The sequence below is a fragment of the Strigops habroptila genome, chromosome 8 (genome assembly GCF_004027225.2).
Source record: "Strigops habroptila isolate Jane chromosome 8, bStrHab1.2.pri, whole genome shotgun sequence".
NCBI classification, from domain to species: Eukaryota; Metazoa; Chordata; class Aves; order Psittaciformes; family Psittacidae; genus Strigops; species Strigops habroptila.
Genome location: NC_044284.2, coordinates 19,427,370 through 19,443,240, shown reverse-complemented (window position 1 = coordinate 19,443,240; position 15,871 = coordinate 19,427,370). Strand labels below are relative to the sequence as shown.

Sequence of the window (15,871 nt, the reverse complement as noted above, 5' to 3'; positions counted from 1 at the left end):
CAGCAGTCAGGCAAGGACAAAGCCCATCTGCCTTCACACTGGAATGATAAAAAGTTTCTGACAACTCTGATAAAAACTTTCCAGCGGGTAAAGCAATTGCTTCATCAAGATGGGGATCTCTTTCGTGACTGGATCCTGTTCCAGAAATCAGCATTTTCCACCGACCAAACAACAAAAACAGCCATTGAAATTCTGCCCACCTTGACAGGCTGGGAAACAAGCCAGGTGGAGAAAAAAAATGACCATCAGCATTCAAATAGATACTGCCCCATATTCATACTCAACCTCTTTTTTAGTCAGTTCCTCCAGATATTCCAAAAGGTACTGGAAGTTCAACTAGAGACGGTATTCTTCATTCTGGATTTCAGTTCTGTAGATACATGTAGCAGGGAAAAAGGAATGAATAATGTATATTTTAATGCAATCAGAAGCTTCTGATCTATTGTGCAGATTTATGAGCCATTCTTTAACTTGGCCTGTGGGTGAGGAAAATTCAGTTTGACAGAAGAGGCCCACCCACCAATAGCTCTTAAATGACGCCTGTAAGTAATAATTTGGTGAAGGACCTAAGGTAATCCAATATTCTGCACTAAGGCAAGAACATTTACTGTTTTACCTGCTCAACTGCCCTAAAGAGAGAGATGTTTAACCTGCTCTAAAGACTAAAGAAGGAAAGTCCAGAATATCCCTAGCCTATTTGAAAAGTTCACTATCTACATGTTTAGAAATCCTTTCCTTACATTCATTTTGCTGCAAATGAGGCCAATTCCTTCTTCTTAATAGACAAGAGAGATGAACTTATCACTGTTCTCATGCAGCAGAAGAATGCCTTCACATGGGTACTCCATCTTCTCCTTTACCAGCCCAATTGCTTTACCATTCTGAGCATGTCATACAAACGAAATACCCAAACCATATTACATTTGTATGGCAAACAATCTTTCTCCAATTTTCACAGCTCCTGAAAGAGCAAATGGGTATCAGTATTCATTACAAGACTTAGAACCTGTAGAAAACATGATATTCCTTTAGAAACAGTTCTACAATCGAAAACTGAGAACTGTTAATATTTCCTTGCCTTCTGAAACCTGGTAAAAATAAGAAATTACCAATTTTTTTTCATACATAAGAAACAATTAGAAGGTTACAGTAAACGCACAAAATGATTCTGCCCTTCACATCTGCACACTCCTTCAGGAAACCACAGCACAAAACCAGAAATCTGTTAGCCAGCTGTTCTGTTGAAGCGTGATTCAGTCATTCAGCACTAAATAATGATTGTTACAATTCACCAGTCACAGAATCAGACATGAAAATGAACTGCAGCACCCGTTCCCGTCACATCACAACAACAGAAGAGGCAGCTGTACCTCACCTGGTTCTCCAGCCGTTGACTCAAGTTTCACTCAGACTTGCTGTGCAACCTTCAGACACTGCACACCTATTAACTTCCATGGTCAGCAAGCTTAAAGGTTCAACAGCTCTTTGTTTTTGGATTTAAGAGTATATCCACTTAGCATATACTATTATGGGTATCATAATTAAAGAGAACAAAGTTACTTTTTTCCTGTAGGCATTTCCAATCATGCAATTATTATGGAGGAGAAAAGGCACATAATTTTGCCTTTATTTGGTTGGGATAACTACCTTGGACTAAGGTAGCAGCTCACAGCTGCTTTGCTCTTGTCATGTGCAATTTAAGCTCTTTAATATATACATAAAAATAAGAACTAAGATGTGTGCCATAAAGACTGTTGCTACAAGGACTTTACCCTATCAGGTATGCTCTCTTCCCTCTTTTAGAGCTATCAAAACTGGGACTTTTCATCAGCTCAATCAAAATGGTCTCCTAGGAAGGTCTGTTTCAATAAAGAATTCCCTTCTCTACCCAGCCACATCATCATTCCACAGACCTTTATATACATCACTTATTTAATGGACCGATACTTAGGTTCTTTTTTACTTATCTGCATATCTGTGGTATGGACAAATTATATCTTATGGTTAAGAGTTAAATTCTCCCTTTCACTTTCAAATAAAACCAAACTAAAGCCAACCAACCAACCAACAAACAACAAACAGAATGCTCCCCCTGCCCTCCCCCCCCCAAACACCCAAAACCACACCCACCCACAAACAACAAAAATAAAAACCCCACCAAAAAAACCCCAACTCCTCTGAAGTGGGCAGTCCCTTCACCCTTTATAGCAACGGAGCTGTAGTGTTTTTAAGGTGTATGTGAAAAACAAAAAAATGGACCACAAAAATTCAGGGTTTGATCTGCACGAAACAAGCAAGGAAACCAGGTAGTCACTGAAAACAAAGCTTCAGGCAGAAATTCTCCAAGAGGAGGCTGGAACAGCAGAATCGATGTGCTCTCCCCACAGATCCTTCTCCCTAGCACCAAGATGCCAATTTGAGGATGCACAACAGATTTTGCTCTTGTATTCAGCCTACACTCACCTAGCACAGGCTCGCTCACTGTGGTGTGGAACATGTGCAAATGCTGTTTTCTCAGTATTTTAAATGGCATTTTATCCCCCTTAGGAGAAACACTACTGCCAAGAAAAAAAGTGTACATACACAAGAAGATACAATTTCCCTGTTCTTAAAGGCAAGAGAGAAGAGGGAAAAGAATTTTAAGAGTTAAACACACCGTTCTTTCATCACATCTTAATCCTGGCCTGCAAGAAACCCCTATTTATTAGCAGTGATATGTTAGGTCAATCAACCATTAAATTCCAAGAATGTGCCTGTTAACAAGTCTGCTGATTAGGATTAATTAAGGGGGTGGAATTTCTTACATGGTACCTGATCACAGAGTTTAGAGGAAGTACGGGAAAAATCACAGGAACTCACAGCTCCCGCAACAAAGGAATCAAACTCCAGACGCTGAAATATTTTATACAAAACTACTGTTTCTTAAAGAACCCTTATTTTATGTAGTGTTAGTCAGGCACTAAATAGTGTCAAAGAATACACAACGTGGAATACTCATCTACATAGACTGCCCTTAATTTTTGTCCCTGAGGAGATGAAGTGCAAGAGAGCATATGTTAGGAATTCAGCTGCAACTTACATCTACCATGTGCAGTGCTCCGAAACCTAAACTGGCGGGTGTTTTAATGGTAAAAATCCTACTAATGAATCATAGAATAGCTTGGGTTGGAAGGGACTTTCAAAGGTCTTCTAGTCCAACTCCCCTGCAACAAGCAGGAATCATTCTGTTAATAAAATTCCCAAATAAGTACCAGAACTTATCCAATAATAATCCAATCCCAATACTTCCACAGTTCAAAAGAAGTAAAATTAGTCCCAACATAATCAATCTGCCCCCTTAGTATCACAAGTCTTCATTTCTAACACTATGGAGGCAGCTCTGTAATTTAAAATATACACCTTATTAATTACTATAATGAAAACTAAAGAGTTTTAAATGTAAAAAAATATTTATTTCAATTTTGTATACAAAAAATTAAAGCAGCTGAACAATTATTCATACCAACCTTTTTTGTGAATATTTAATGGCAAGTATTTCTAACCTCACTTTACAAAAACAAGCGCTATTAAAATTGTCATCAGGTTTTTGATTTTACTGAAGTATGTTTTTTCAACTGACTAGTGGCTCATCCAGTGGTTTTAAATAATTAAAAATAACACAGTTTAACAGACACAGGAAGTTGCACTGAAACTTTTGACCAGAGCATTGGAAGATTAGTCTGAGGAACCAATGCTGTTTCCTCCTCATTTGCATCAAATTCTTACCCACTGAGAAAAATATGCAAACTGTATGGAGTTTTTCAGTACTTATTTTTAGCAAAGTTACCTTACTATAAAAGTATCTGCTGTTCTATTCTACGGCTACTGCATATATGCAAAAACAACCAAGCCCAAGAAAAGAACAAAAATCAGCATTCCTTATGTGCTAAGTGTCTTACAATCTGCCAGAAAGCACTTTGCATAGTATTAACAGTGTTCTTACACTACCTGAATGAGATACCCAAAGTCACACTACAGTTGTGCCTTTTGCCTCTGAGAACCTTGAGCCACAGAGCTTGTGTAACAATATGGTGCTGCTTCTTGGCATAAAAATCCACGATAGGTATAAAAAGGATGGTGAAAGGGAGAATGGCACAGGAGAGAAAGAACAGCTTGTGCATTTTTAAATAAACAAAAGCTTTCCCTACACACATCAGTTACAAACAGAAGGTGTACTCTTTAAATAAAGAGCATAGTAAAAAATTGAGTTTCAGGATTTTTTTCTGTATGAAAAATGCAGCACTTATTTACATTCAGACTGTAACTCCATAAAGCACAAGTTGGTGATGGCATGTACCTGAAAGGAAACCATTATATTGCTCTTCTTAATGCTCTAAATCAGTGCTGATGGAGAAATTCCAACAGGTCTGTGCCAAAAGCCAGTAATCTAATTATTCTCATGCAAACACACATCTTCAGGACTGAAAATAGTTATGGAGGAGCGTCCCAAATTTCAGAAGAATTTCTTCTATTATGAGAATAAAATGCCTGGGCAATAGCAATTTTTCAGACTGATACTAGAACAGAAAGCCTTCAGGTTCATTAGTTAACATTACTCGGTAGGCAGATGTGCCAAAAGCACGACAGCCACTGTGTGACAAGCAGCGAGTGGAGGGTCTGCCCAAAGTGACAGCTGAGCTCTCTGGTCTCCTATCAACTACTCTAGAGTTGGGTAGAGGGAGTCTTTTACAAAACGACAAATTCAAGGTAGCCTATTTAGACAAGATCTCCACAAGTCTGCAAACTCTTAGTGCTGCTATTGGACATAATGACACACATACAAACAAAAAGGATTTCTAAGGCTGCATGAACATCATAGACACAATACAATTTCCAAGCCTTCTTAAACAGGGAAAGAGATGATTTGAAAAAGTCTAAGCTACTAAATAAATATATTCTTTGCCTGGCATATGCACTTCCCTTTCCATAAAACTCCTAACAAATTATTTCTACTCTGTAAAGGGAAGCCTTTTTTGATTTAAAACATAAATATTAAGAAAAGCTTTATTTTTCTCAAATATTAAGAAAAATATTTAAGAAATTCAGGAAATCATAAGTAGTTACAACCCTGTTTTATCATGTACAAACTCTATATAAAATGGCACGTTTTGAGGAAGACTAAACATTAAAGGTTGTATTAAATAATTCCTCAGGGTGAGGATAGTTGCAACTATTTTTCACCGAGTTTGAAAGACTGCTGAAAAGCTTAAGTGTAAACTCACATGATCCAGCTGTTGTCAAAGCAGCCTTTTCAAGTGACAGGTCACATGCCAATCCCAAAACCAGCTGGTCATCATAAACACAGAAAAGTTCATACGGAAAAATTGCATAGTTTTAAGATCATATAGAAAATTTAAAGGTTTTTGGTCTGTGATGCAGGAAGAAAAGGTGTTGTCTGAGAACACCAACAGTCAAAAAGCCAAGAAATTCTTGAAGCTATGCAAAAAAAAGGAGACAGTGTGGTAAACCCACAGTTTTCTCCCAGATTTAAGGTGCATAAATATGGAGACAAAGATCACATTTTGTTTCCTATCTCACACTTTTTATGCAAGTTCCAACTTTGAGCCTGAACTCACAAAATCCTCTGCTGTTTTGCAACTAGTAGCAAAAAAAATGAAAAAGTAAAAGGAAGATTGCAAGTGAATCTGCAAATTACAAATAAATCCACAAATACTTTGGTAACTCTGAACAGCACTTTACAATTTACATCAACACCTGCCAACTTCATCGTCTCTCAAACCTACGAAGCCTTTGCCTTCTCATTTCCTCTTCTGAATGCTGGTCAGGTGGAAACCAAACCCCATAGGATCGCCGCTCATTATTGTATGTTGCTCCACCAAAATCTACAAGACATAATGAAAAACAACTGTTATGTTGTGCTGTAATATGAAAAAAATGCACATTTATTCTGAAACACAAAGCATTGCAACACAAAAGAAAACAGGAGTTGAATGTTTCCAGTTCTGATGGTTTCAGGGCAATCACAACTTTGAGGAACTGCTCTGAAAGACAGTGGGGAAAAAAACCCACCCAAACAAAAAACCCAAACCACCATCAAAATCCCCACCTCCACCCTCCAAAACAAAAAACCCAAACTAACAAACCACATCTAACAAGTATTAATCTGTTGTTCACATTTTTCACAACCCTGCTTTATACTGTAAACTGAATTAAACTAGCTAAGTGTCCTCTATAATTACTTTTGGCAAAATAAGCTTTTGGTTTTGCTTTTAGTATTGGAGTCCAGCATGTGCTGACCCATACCAGATGCACATACAACTCCCATCCTTAGTTGGCAGTAAGCAATTTCAGAAATAAACTACATGTGGCCCCTCAGCTAGAGAGAACTGTAGGCAAATTAATCTGAGCAGAAATAGCACACCAAGACCAACCGTTCTCTTCCCTGGCACCCCAAGAGATGACAAGAACAGGCTATTCCAGTAGCTCTTGACAATTCACATTAAGTCACTGAGCAAAGAAATGATTAAGATTATGGTTACACATCCGCTCAACTGAAGAGCTCTGGAAAACAACACTGGGTCTGCCTTCTAAGCATAGATACATTAAGGACAAGCAAATTAGCTTTAAAGGTAACAAAACAGCCTTTGTAACTTCCAGTATTTTTTAAACTTTCACCCCTGGATCTCATTTAAATTAGCAAAAGTGAATATGGAAACAAATAGTAAGTGTTGTACTATTATGTTTGTTTTCAAAATGAACTTCAAATACAGCTGTATCCCATACCCGAAATTGTAGCAAACACAGAAGGCCTGTTTACATGGCATAAAGTCAGGAAGTTGAAGTTATGAAGAGACACTGTTAGTTTCTGATTCAATTACAAAGGCATTATTGCTTGTAGAGTGCTCACCAATAAACATATGATTTTGTGAAAATATTTAGAATAGGTTCATATTTTTGTGTGTTTACCAAGAAGTCAAATTCTTGGAAAATGCTTCCAGAGAGAACTACAGATGCTTGAACTCTGACAGGCAGCACTATTAACATAAATGTTTAGAAAATGAGATGCGCTATTTAAAAGGATTTTTCACATTCACATTAACAGACAGGAAATGAACTTAATGTATATTCTAGTATTTTATCTTCAGCCTGTCCCTGTGTCTCAATTTGCTAGAGACAATTTTGAAAAGTATTTAAGCTGTTTCTCTGCCTCTGGAAGTGCTATGTCATCATTTGACAAATGGTGTTCAAAGTACTACAGAAAGCCAACATGCACTGGAAGTCACAGAGCTTGGCACAGGTCACACTAATCACGATGCTTCTCAATTTTGGGGTTTTTTAAATCCAAGAGCAATCTCCTTGTCTAACAAAATAAAAAGTATTGGTTAATATAATCTGCAGCATAAGCAGAATGGTTTTCCTTAACAAAAAATATTAAGCTGAACTGGATATTCGTTTACTACATTTATTTTCCCTCATTTTACTTTCTTGTACATACAAGAACATTTGTTTGAAAAATAAAAACCCAAATGCATAGTTTTTCTGTGTCCTGCTGACCAGAAGCTGAGAAAAACCACAGGCTTACAGTGGGGTTTTTAAGCCAAGGAACATTAATTTAAAAATTTAAAATACCCAATAGCTTCAAACTGGAAGACTCAATGCAAGGTAGACATTAGACCTGTTCATAATAGTGCAGAAATGTCTAGTTAAAAGGCCTGAGAAAGCTCAATAAACCTTTTAAAGTCAACATTTATGAATTGTAGATACATCCTGGAATACAAATGAATGTATCTGCATGTATTTATCTTACTCATCATCTAAGTAAAGAAATTGCTAAATAACACTGAATTCATTACAACATTCTCAATGATGTTTATGTTGTCATGGCAAGAAAATTTATGAGAAAAATCATTGTGATTCTTAATTTTTTTAATTGTATGTAATACCTGGGGTGAATAAATGGAAAAGAGAATCAGCAAGTTAAGGGCTTTTCATAGTGTTATTTATATATTAATATAACATCAATTAAAAAGCCTAGTATTTTATATTGACTTTTGATGGGTACACTTTGAATACAATATTAGCAATAGCTGAAAGATACAAATTTTGATATATGAAGAGTAATTTAGTCATGACCCTGATCACACAAAGGCTGCACCACACAGGGTCAAAACCGCACTGTAAAGCTGAAGTTATATATTATTTTTAAAATCATTATAATTAAGAAAATATTTGCATTTTTTTCTGTAGTGGCATTTTCAATTAAATATCAAGGTTTCTCACGAAAACATTTATTTTTCTATCACTGGCTAGTTTTATTTAAGAAATCAGATACCAGTTCTGCAGTTAAGACAAATACTTGCAGAGTCTCCATAAAATATGCTCAACACTTCAAATATAAAATGTGCTTTAATAATCACTAGAAATAGAATGAGATGCTGCAAAAGAGATAAAATGCTATTTTATATGTTGACCCAAAAATAAAGAGACTGACAATGTATTTTGAAAAGCTTTATGTTCAAAAGACAACATCATTTTACATCAAACAATATGGTGAGGAATGAAGTTGTCTGAATATGAAGGTTTAAATACATGTATTTATGTGTATATATATGTGTGTGTGTGTAGATATATATATATTTAATTATCCTGTTACCCAAGATAGTTCCTTGACACTTTTTTAATTACAACAAAAATATTTATGAATTAGCACCTTTATCTAACCAAAATATTTCTAAGCCACAGTGTTCAGGAATTGCAACTAGGCCACTGCTACTACTCATACAACACCTGGACTTCTGTGCAAGAAACATCAGCAAAAACCCTTCAAGACTAATGGATTTTAAGATTTTATTTGAAGTATTTAAAAAAACTGTAGTAACACCCAATGACAACAAAACCAAATACAGTACAAAAAAGTTAGACCACCACACTAACCCTTACGTGGCATATTTTAATATTAATTTTATTGAGAACTAGAACTGTGCTCTGTGAATACAGAAGACCAAGACCCTTCACAAAAATTTCAAATTTCATTAATCACAGACACACAGTCTGAAATAAAAGTGATGACACTGACTGTCCTCCCTTTTTAACATTTATTGTCCCCGCTATGAATGAGCAGCATCTCTCAGTTGAGAAACCAGAATGTTTTGCACTCAGAAAAGCAGTCGTACACAACTCATCAGCTTGGACTGGCAGTGCTGACACTGAGTGGATTTGTACATCCTCACTTCCCGGTCTTCCTTCAGCACTTCATCTACATCAAGATTTACATGGGGAGCTGCTTGTACAGTAACCATAACATCAACTTTGGAAAGATGACTGTAAAACTGTTTATGCTGACCCACGAGACCATTTTTACTAGTTAAACACCAAAACCAACACAGATTTTCAGATTGTTACTCAAATTTGCACTCTTTTTTTTGGATTAAAACAATAAAGAAAAAGAAAAAATATTGAGCAGATGGCTTCTCAAGTCAAAAGATACAATTAACATGGGGAATCCCTCAAGAAACTAAAGTTTGGCATATTCTTTTGGTTCCAGTCAAGTTCCAGGTTTTGGAATCAAATTACTGACATGTTCAACACAGCCATTTCAAAAATGCAACTGCCCAATCTGACAAGGCAGAAAGAAAAATCTATCTGTATTTGAGACTATCAGCCATACCTTATAGGAGAGTGGAGATTTTGCACTGAAAATTCTGCACCCAATATTGGTTCTTCTGGTTCTTAAGAAAAACTTCTGGTTTATATCTTAAGTTCTATTACCTGCTTAATTGGTTGGTTTTGGGGTTTTTTTGGTAATAAACAGAATTTCACATTTGAATCACCATTTTGAAAGACCTAATCATCTTGTAGTGAAAAACAAAGAAGCTATGAGAGCATTACATGCTGATTTGCTTTATGCAGTTCAGTGATGCTTGAGGAACAATACAAATAATACAACTTAGAACCCACGCAGATCCATTGGTTTTAGTAAAGGATGCCCAAGATGACAGCTGCAACTAGGCCACCTTTCTCTCCTCCTCCGAGAAATGAAACAAAAGGACACAATATTAAATTCACACATTTGATTGTGCACATAAGACTCCATCAGCAAGCAAGAAGGTGATTAAATAACGACATCCTGGAGCCTTGCGCCGTATCTTGGCAGGGAGGCAGCCAGCAGTGGGTGAGTGTTCCTGCCAGGCCCAGGCACATTGCTGGCTCACCCAGCAGCTGGCACTGGAGCTGCACATACCACCATGGAAATGAGGACAATCTCCAGCCTACAAAGTATTCTGCATTGTAAGCAGAAATAGGGTTCTTTTGAAACAGATGGGCTCTAGAGAAACTGCTGCACTGAAAATTATGGAGTTGTTTATTGTCTGGCTGGTTTGAAACCCAGCATCACCCAGATTATTTGCCAGCATCTCTAGCAGTTTCTCTGTCACATTGGGTTCCATCAAAAGGAAAGCAAAGTGAAAGCCTCTGGAACACATATATACTTTTTTCCTTTACTAAACCAGTCCTGAATTCAGAACTTGCTATACTGCACACAGTGCTTTGCAGCAAAATGTCTGTCCCAACAACTGCATAACCAGCATCTTAACCCTGAAGCCGAACAGCTAATACAGCTATCTTCTATGCAAGAATCCTCTAGGTTTTGCCTATCTTGTTATCAAATAAAATTTGTCTAGTGTTTTTCTCATTTTATGCACCTGCAACACGACGCTATCACACTTGGACACACACAACACATTCTTTGAGGCTTTTCACTGTAACAGTGATAAGCCCATAGGCCCCTTCCCCAGATCAGCACTTCAAATACTAAAATGCAGTTACCTGATGCATGATCTAGAAGAGCAGACAGGAAAAAGTAAAAAAACCCCTAACATTGTTAGCAACATCACTTAGAATATTTTGGTGGAAATGGCAAGCCTCCAAATGTAAAGGAAAGTATTAGTTTTTCTTATCAGTTGATACTAGGAAAAGAAAACCCAAGCCCCAAAATCAAAGACAACTCCTGTTCTGTGAAGACAGCACACAGGTGAAAGGGCACATTTGACATCGCTGGAATCAGAAGTTCTAGCCACATGAGTCTAACTCATAATTCAGAACTGCTCTTTTGAATACGACATGTAAACCTCCAGCCAAACTCACTGCAAATGCAGGCAGACCACTCCACAAAGCAGCACACAGATTTCACAGAAACACTGAAGAGACTGATCTGGCTGTGGCACAGCAAGCCTTGTTCAATAGCAAAGCAAAACTTCTTCAGCCAGATGGCAGTGCAAATGAGCCATCCATTTAGCCTTCACCTATACACTGCCCTCTAATCATCAAGATCAGAGGTAAGATCACTTTGAAACATGCCATCCTCTCAGTGTAATAATAATACTGCAGAATGTCTGTGTGGTTTTTTGCTCCCCTGCATGAAATTTGACATAAGAAGAAAAAAAATCAGCTGGTCATCTTCCAGGGTGAGCCAAACAGACAAAATCTCCACATGGGTTGTAAGTTCTGCTTGTAGTACAAGCCACAGAAGTGTTACATCAAACATACTCACTTGATTTTTCCTCCTCTCTGAAGTAATGGCCTTAGTTTTAGATTAGATAATAGGATTTGCGCAACACTTTATGTAAACTTCAGGAATAATCTCTCAAGCTACTAAAGTGTGAAAGTCTGACCGGCAGATTATGCAATTAGGTGCTTGATAGATACTGCTGCTGCTAGATAAAAGTAGGTGACTGTAGCAAATATGCAGTGATGGTATGACAACGCAGAAATACAATGCCTGTATTTCTTTTGCATGCTAGCTTTAGTTGCGTTAAAGAAGAACCTAGAATATTTCAGTTGAATAGCTTAATAGTTTTCAGCATCACTATCTGTCCTGGTACTAGTGAATGTGTTACTTATACAAACACCAAACTACACAAACACTTCCATACCCATGCAAAGAACAAACTTCTCATTTCCAAAAACCTCTTACTTTTGTAGAAAATAATCATACAAATAATTGCTGTAGAAGATAATCACAGGCAAGTGATAATCTCTTTTTAACTCACCGAGTACTATACAGCTAACTAAAATGCAGAGCACCTTGATCTGAGCAAAAAGACTGGGCTGTTCCAAGAGGAGCGTCCTTAACAGATGCCTCAGATATATAATTTAATGTGCAAGTGTACACAGAGATAACTGTGGCTTGATTTTTCCGGTCTTTGAAAGGTGTGAGAGACGGGAAGCCTAGCCTTAGCACAGCCAAGGTTCAGGAAAGATATGGACCTGTTGGAAAGGGTTCAGAGGAAGGCCACAGAAATGGATCAGAAGGCTGGAGCACCTTTCCTGTGAGGAAACGCTGAGAGAATTGGGTCTGTTAAGTCTGGAGAAGAGAAGACTCTGGGGACACCTTATTGTAGCCTTTCAGTACTTAGAAGGGGCCTATAAGAAAGATGGGAAGAGACTTTTTAGCCTGTTGTGACAGGACAAATGGCAGTTTAAAAATCAACTTTTTTAAACTAAAAGAGGGTAGATTCAGGCTGGACATGAGGAAGAAATTTTTACAGTGAGGATGCTAAAATCCTGGCACAGGTTGCCCAGAGAGGTGGTAAATGCATCATCCCTGGAGACATTCAAGGCCAGGCTGGATGTGGTTTTGGGCACCCTGATCCAGTTGAAGATGTCCCCGCACATTGCAGGGGGGTTGGACAAGACCACATTGCAGGGGGGTTGGACAAGACCTTTGAAGGTCTGTTCCAACCCAAACTATTTTATGACTTATATCTAAGTATTATAGTTCACAGCAAACTCATTGTAGGATTTTCTCTTCTTTTTCTTGAAGTGTTTTCTGCAGCCAACAACATGCTCAAAGCCTGTTAGTTTGGGTACTCGCAAGAGGGACTGTTAGGATCATCTCATGTAGACATGACCATTTTACCTAGCCCAATTGCTTCACTGCATCTTCTGTATTATCATGTTGTCTGATTACATAACAGAGTGCCAGCATCTGTACCTATGCGGTTGTCAAAGGAGTAAGAGAAACGCTGTATTCATTGGCCTAAGAGGTCACAGAAGCTTTTCTGTGGCAAGAAAGCCACAAGCTTTTCCCATCCTTTGTCTAGGAACTGTTTCAAGTCTAAAGATAGATCACCAAAGCTAGGATCGCTGTTCAGCCTTTTCAAACCTTTCTTCTCGTAAATACAGACAGTATAAAGCATCTGTGTCTCTACCCTTAGGTAACCTTCCTGTGGCTCACAAAGAGAAGGCTATTTTTCTCCTGAAATGAAGAGAATGGAAATATGAAAAATGTGTGGGAAGATGACTACATATGAAACTCTTTAGTACAGACCTCCTCAAGAAAAATTCTGTTTATGTCCTTTGGAGGTCCCAGAATGACATTCCTCAGGAAACAGATCAAGGTGGTTAAAATAGGTAAGACATACTATTTATTGATCCTATTTAGCACTGGTGGTTTGAAAATATTTAATCACATATCGTAACAACTTAGAACACTCGCTTGGCTTTCATTTATACCAGTTTTATATAATGTATTTCTTCTATAAATGGTACACCCTGCTAGCTCTGTGATAATGGCAGGATATAATTAAAGTTCGCAAACTACTCTTCAGCATGCTACAGATTACATATTATGTATCACATTGCCATATCTGTGGTATACACCTGATTTACCTTACTTTTTAATACGAAATACCAACATTTACAGTGTTCTATTTAAGAACACTTAAGGCATTCTCTCAGTTTCTATTAACTAAAAACTATATCTAAACATACATTTTTTTATGCACAATCGGATATTTTTGATGCATATGGAATTGGAAGAAGTAAACTGGAGGGCATGGAGAAGCTAGAGTCAAATGCACAGTGTGTTGTCTTAAGGTTAGTTTAACCAGCTACCTTCTGATTTACTGAGTTGTACAGGGAATCCCTAAGGAGAGGAAGTGCATACACAACATCATCTTTCCTCCTCTCCTACTTTAGAAGGACTAGGCAGCTTCCATACGGAGTTGAGGCAAACAAACCACTGTTCTATGTTGCACTACAAGACAGACAGGAATTACAATTGGAAAAAACCCTATAAAATAGCAAATTTTTCATTCTCTCATCTCTTTCTCTCTGCAAAATACAGACATGCTACACAGCCTGAAAGATTTTGCTTTTAGCACAGATACAACTAGGTTGTTAGACGAGTAAGCGAGATCAACCTTGAATACAGAGTCTCTCTCCCTTGTTTTTAAAGGAAGAGATGATAAAATTGAGAAACACAAAATCCTTCCCTCCAAAAGGTCTGATAATTGCTTTGGTTAGCAGAAGAGATGGCTAAGACTGAATAAGGGTATCTCAATCCCTTCATACATGAGGATTTTTAAATTTCTTTTAATCATGCCTCAAAATCTTATCTTCGCTGTACCGATATCAACAAAATAACAGACTCTTGTTAAAGTAACAAAAGTTGTTAAAAGCACATTGGTAACATTTTTAGAGACCATCAGTCACTGCCCCAGAATAAGCTACAAGTTACCTGCACACTCAGATCATGCATTCGAAACAAATAATCAACACTACAATGCAGAAATAAGAGGATATAGACCACTGCTGGACTTGATGCCCTCCAGAAGAGTGCTAAGGAGATTAGTTTTATAGCTACCTCCAGCTACCATTTAGCTGGATGCTGAAAATGCTACAGGAGAGATGACATAAAATAATCTCACTGCATTTCCCAACCATCTAATAATTATCCAGCCGTTAGTTCTCCTACACAGGCTAAACTCACTATTAAACTTAAAATGGTTGATACATAAAACCTAATATATTTTTCATTCCCAAGTATTTAAAGGCATTTGCTAAGCAACTAAAAAAAACCCCCTTGACGTACATAGACTACTTAACCTATCTTTAGGCTAAGAGATAGACATCTATTCCTCTTCAGAATAGTAAGAAAGCTCAGAATAACTTCAGATACAAGAAAAACTTTAGGTAGGCTGTGTATTTATCATAATCTAATAGAAGTCTTTTGTTCAGCTGCAAATAGCAAGGTATCTTTTTCCTTGTTTCTTTAATTTATGTTCATCAATTTCAAACACCTGCAGTACATCCTTCACTGAAAAACCTAGAATTGGAGACCTCATGTTATTCCATACTCTTCTTTATTCAGTTTCTTTCCTTGGCTGGTTTGTTAGTGCATATTCACTAGTGTTTAGACATATTTTCCAATTCCATCCTTCAAATGATATTTAGACATTCGTTACTTGATAAAATTACTTAAATTACTTATTTTGCTATTCACATGACCTGTATTTTCTTCTCCTAGACTGTTTTTACAGTAAATTGCACAGATCAAGTAAAGAACACCGTCAAAAATACAGTGAAGTAAAGCACAAAAAATGAGATCTAAGACAGGGAGTACAGCAAGAACAAAACAAGATAAGCAGTTACACAAAATGTAACCAAAAAGGCTAAAAGCTTCTCTGGCAAAAAGAATGCAAATTAGATTTCGTTACCCCTACATAGTTGCTTAGAATTTTGAAGTTATGCACAAGTTATGTCCTTATTAGTGTATTTATAATCTATTAAAACAACTGAACTAAAATAACAAGAATTAAGCAGTATGTGGTAATGAGTCTCAGTAGCTCGAAAAATCCTGAATACCATCTGGATCAGAAATAATCTTGGGAGATTATTTAATTACAAACAGTAAGTTCTTTATTAAGTAAAGGCACATGGGCCTTGTTTTTCTATTTAAAACTGTTATTAAAGGTATCCTGAAACCAAGCTGGATTTTTTCAACTAAATTCTAATCTTCATCCAAACATTGCTTCATATGAAGTTTAAAAAAAAGTACTAAATAAATGTGTTATCCATTCTTTATAGCAAT

General features: G+C 37.0%; 1 protein-coding gene across 4 annotated transcripts in view; it reads right to left on the bottom strand.

Moving 5' to 3' along the window:
• Positions 1–15,871, bottom strand: part of RHBDD1 (rhomboid domain containing 1) — a 58,228-nt gene that overhangs the window by 8,513 nt on the left and 33,844 nt on the right. For 3 of the 4 annotated variants that reach the window (XM_030495142.1, XM_030495141.1, XM_030495144.1), the window contains one exon: positions 3,601–5,882. The exons of the other annotated variant lie outside the window; for it this stretch is intronic. In XM_030495142.1, the coding sequence (XP_030351002.1) occupies positions 5,799–5,882 (84 nt within the window). In that variant the 3' untranslated portion in view covers positions 3,601–5,798. Of the gene's footprint in view, positions 1–3,600; positions 5,883–15,871 lie in introns of those variants that run through there. 4 annotated transcript variants of the gene reach the window in all.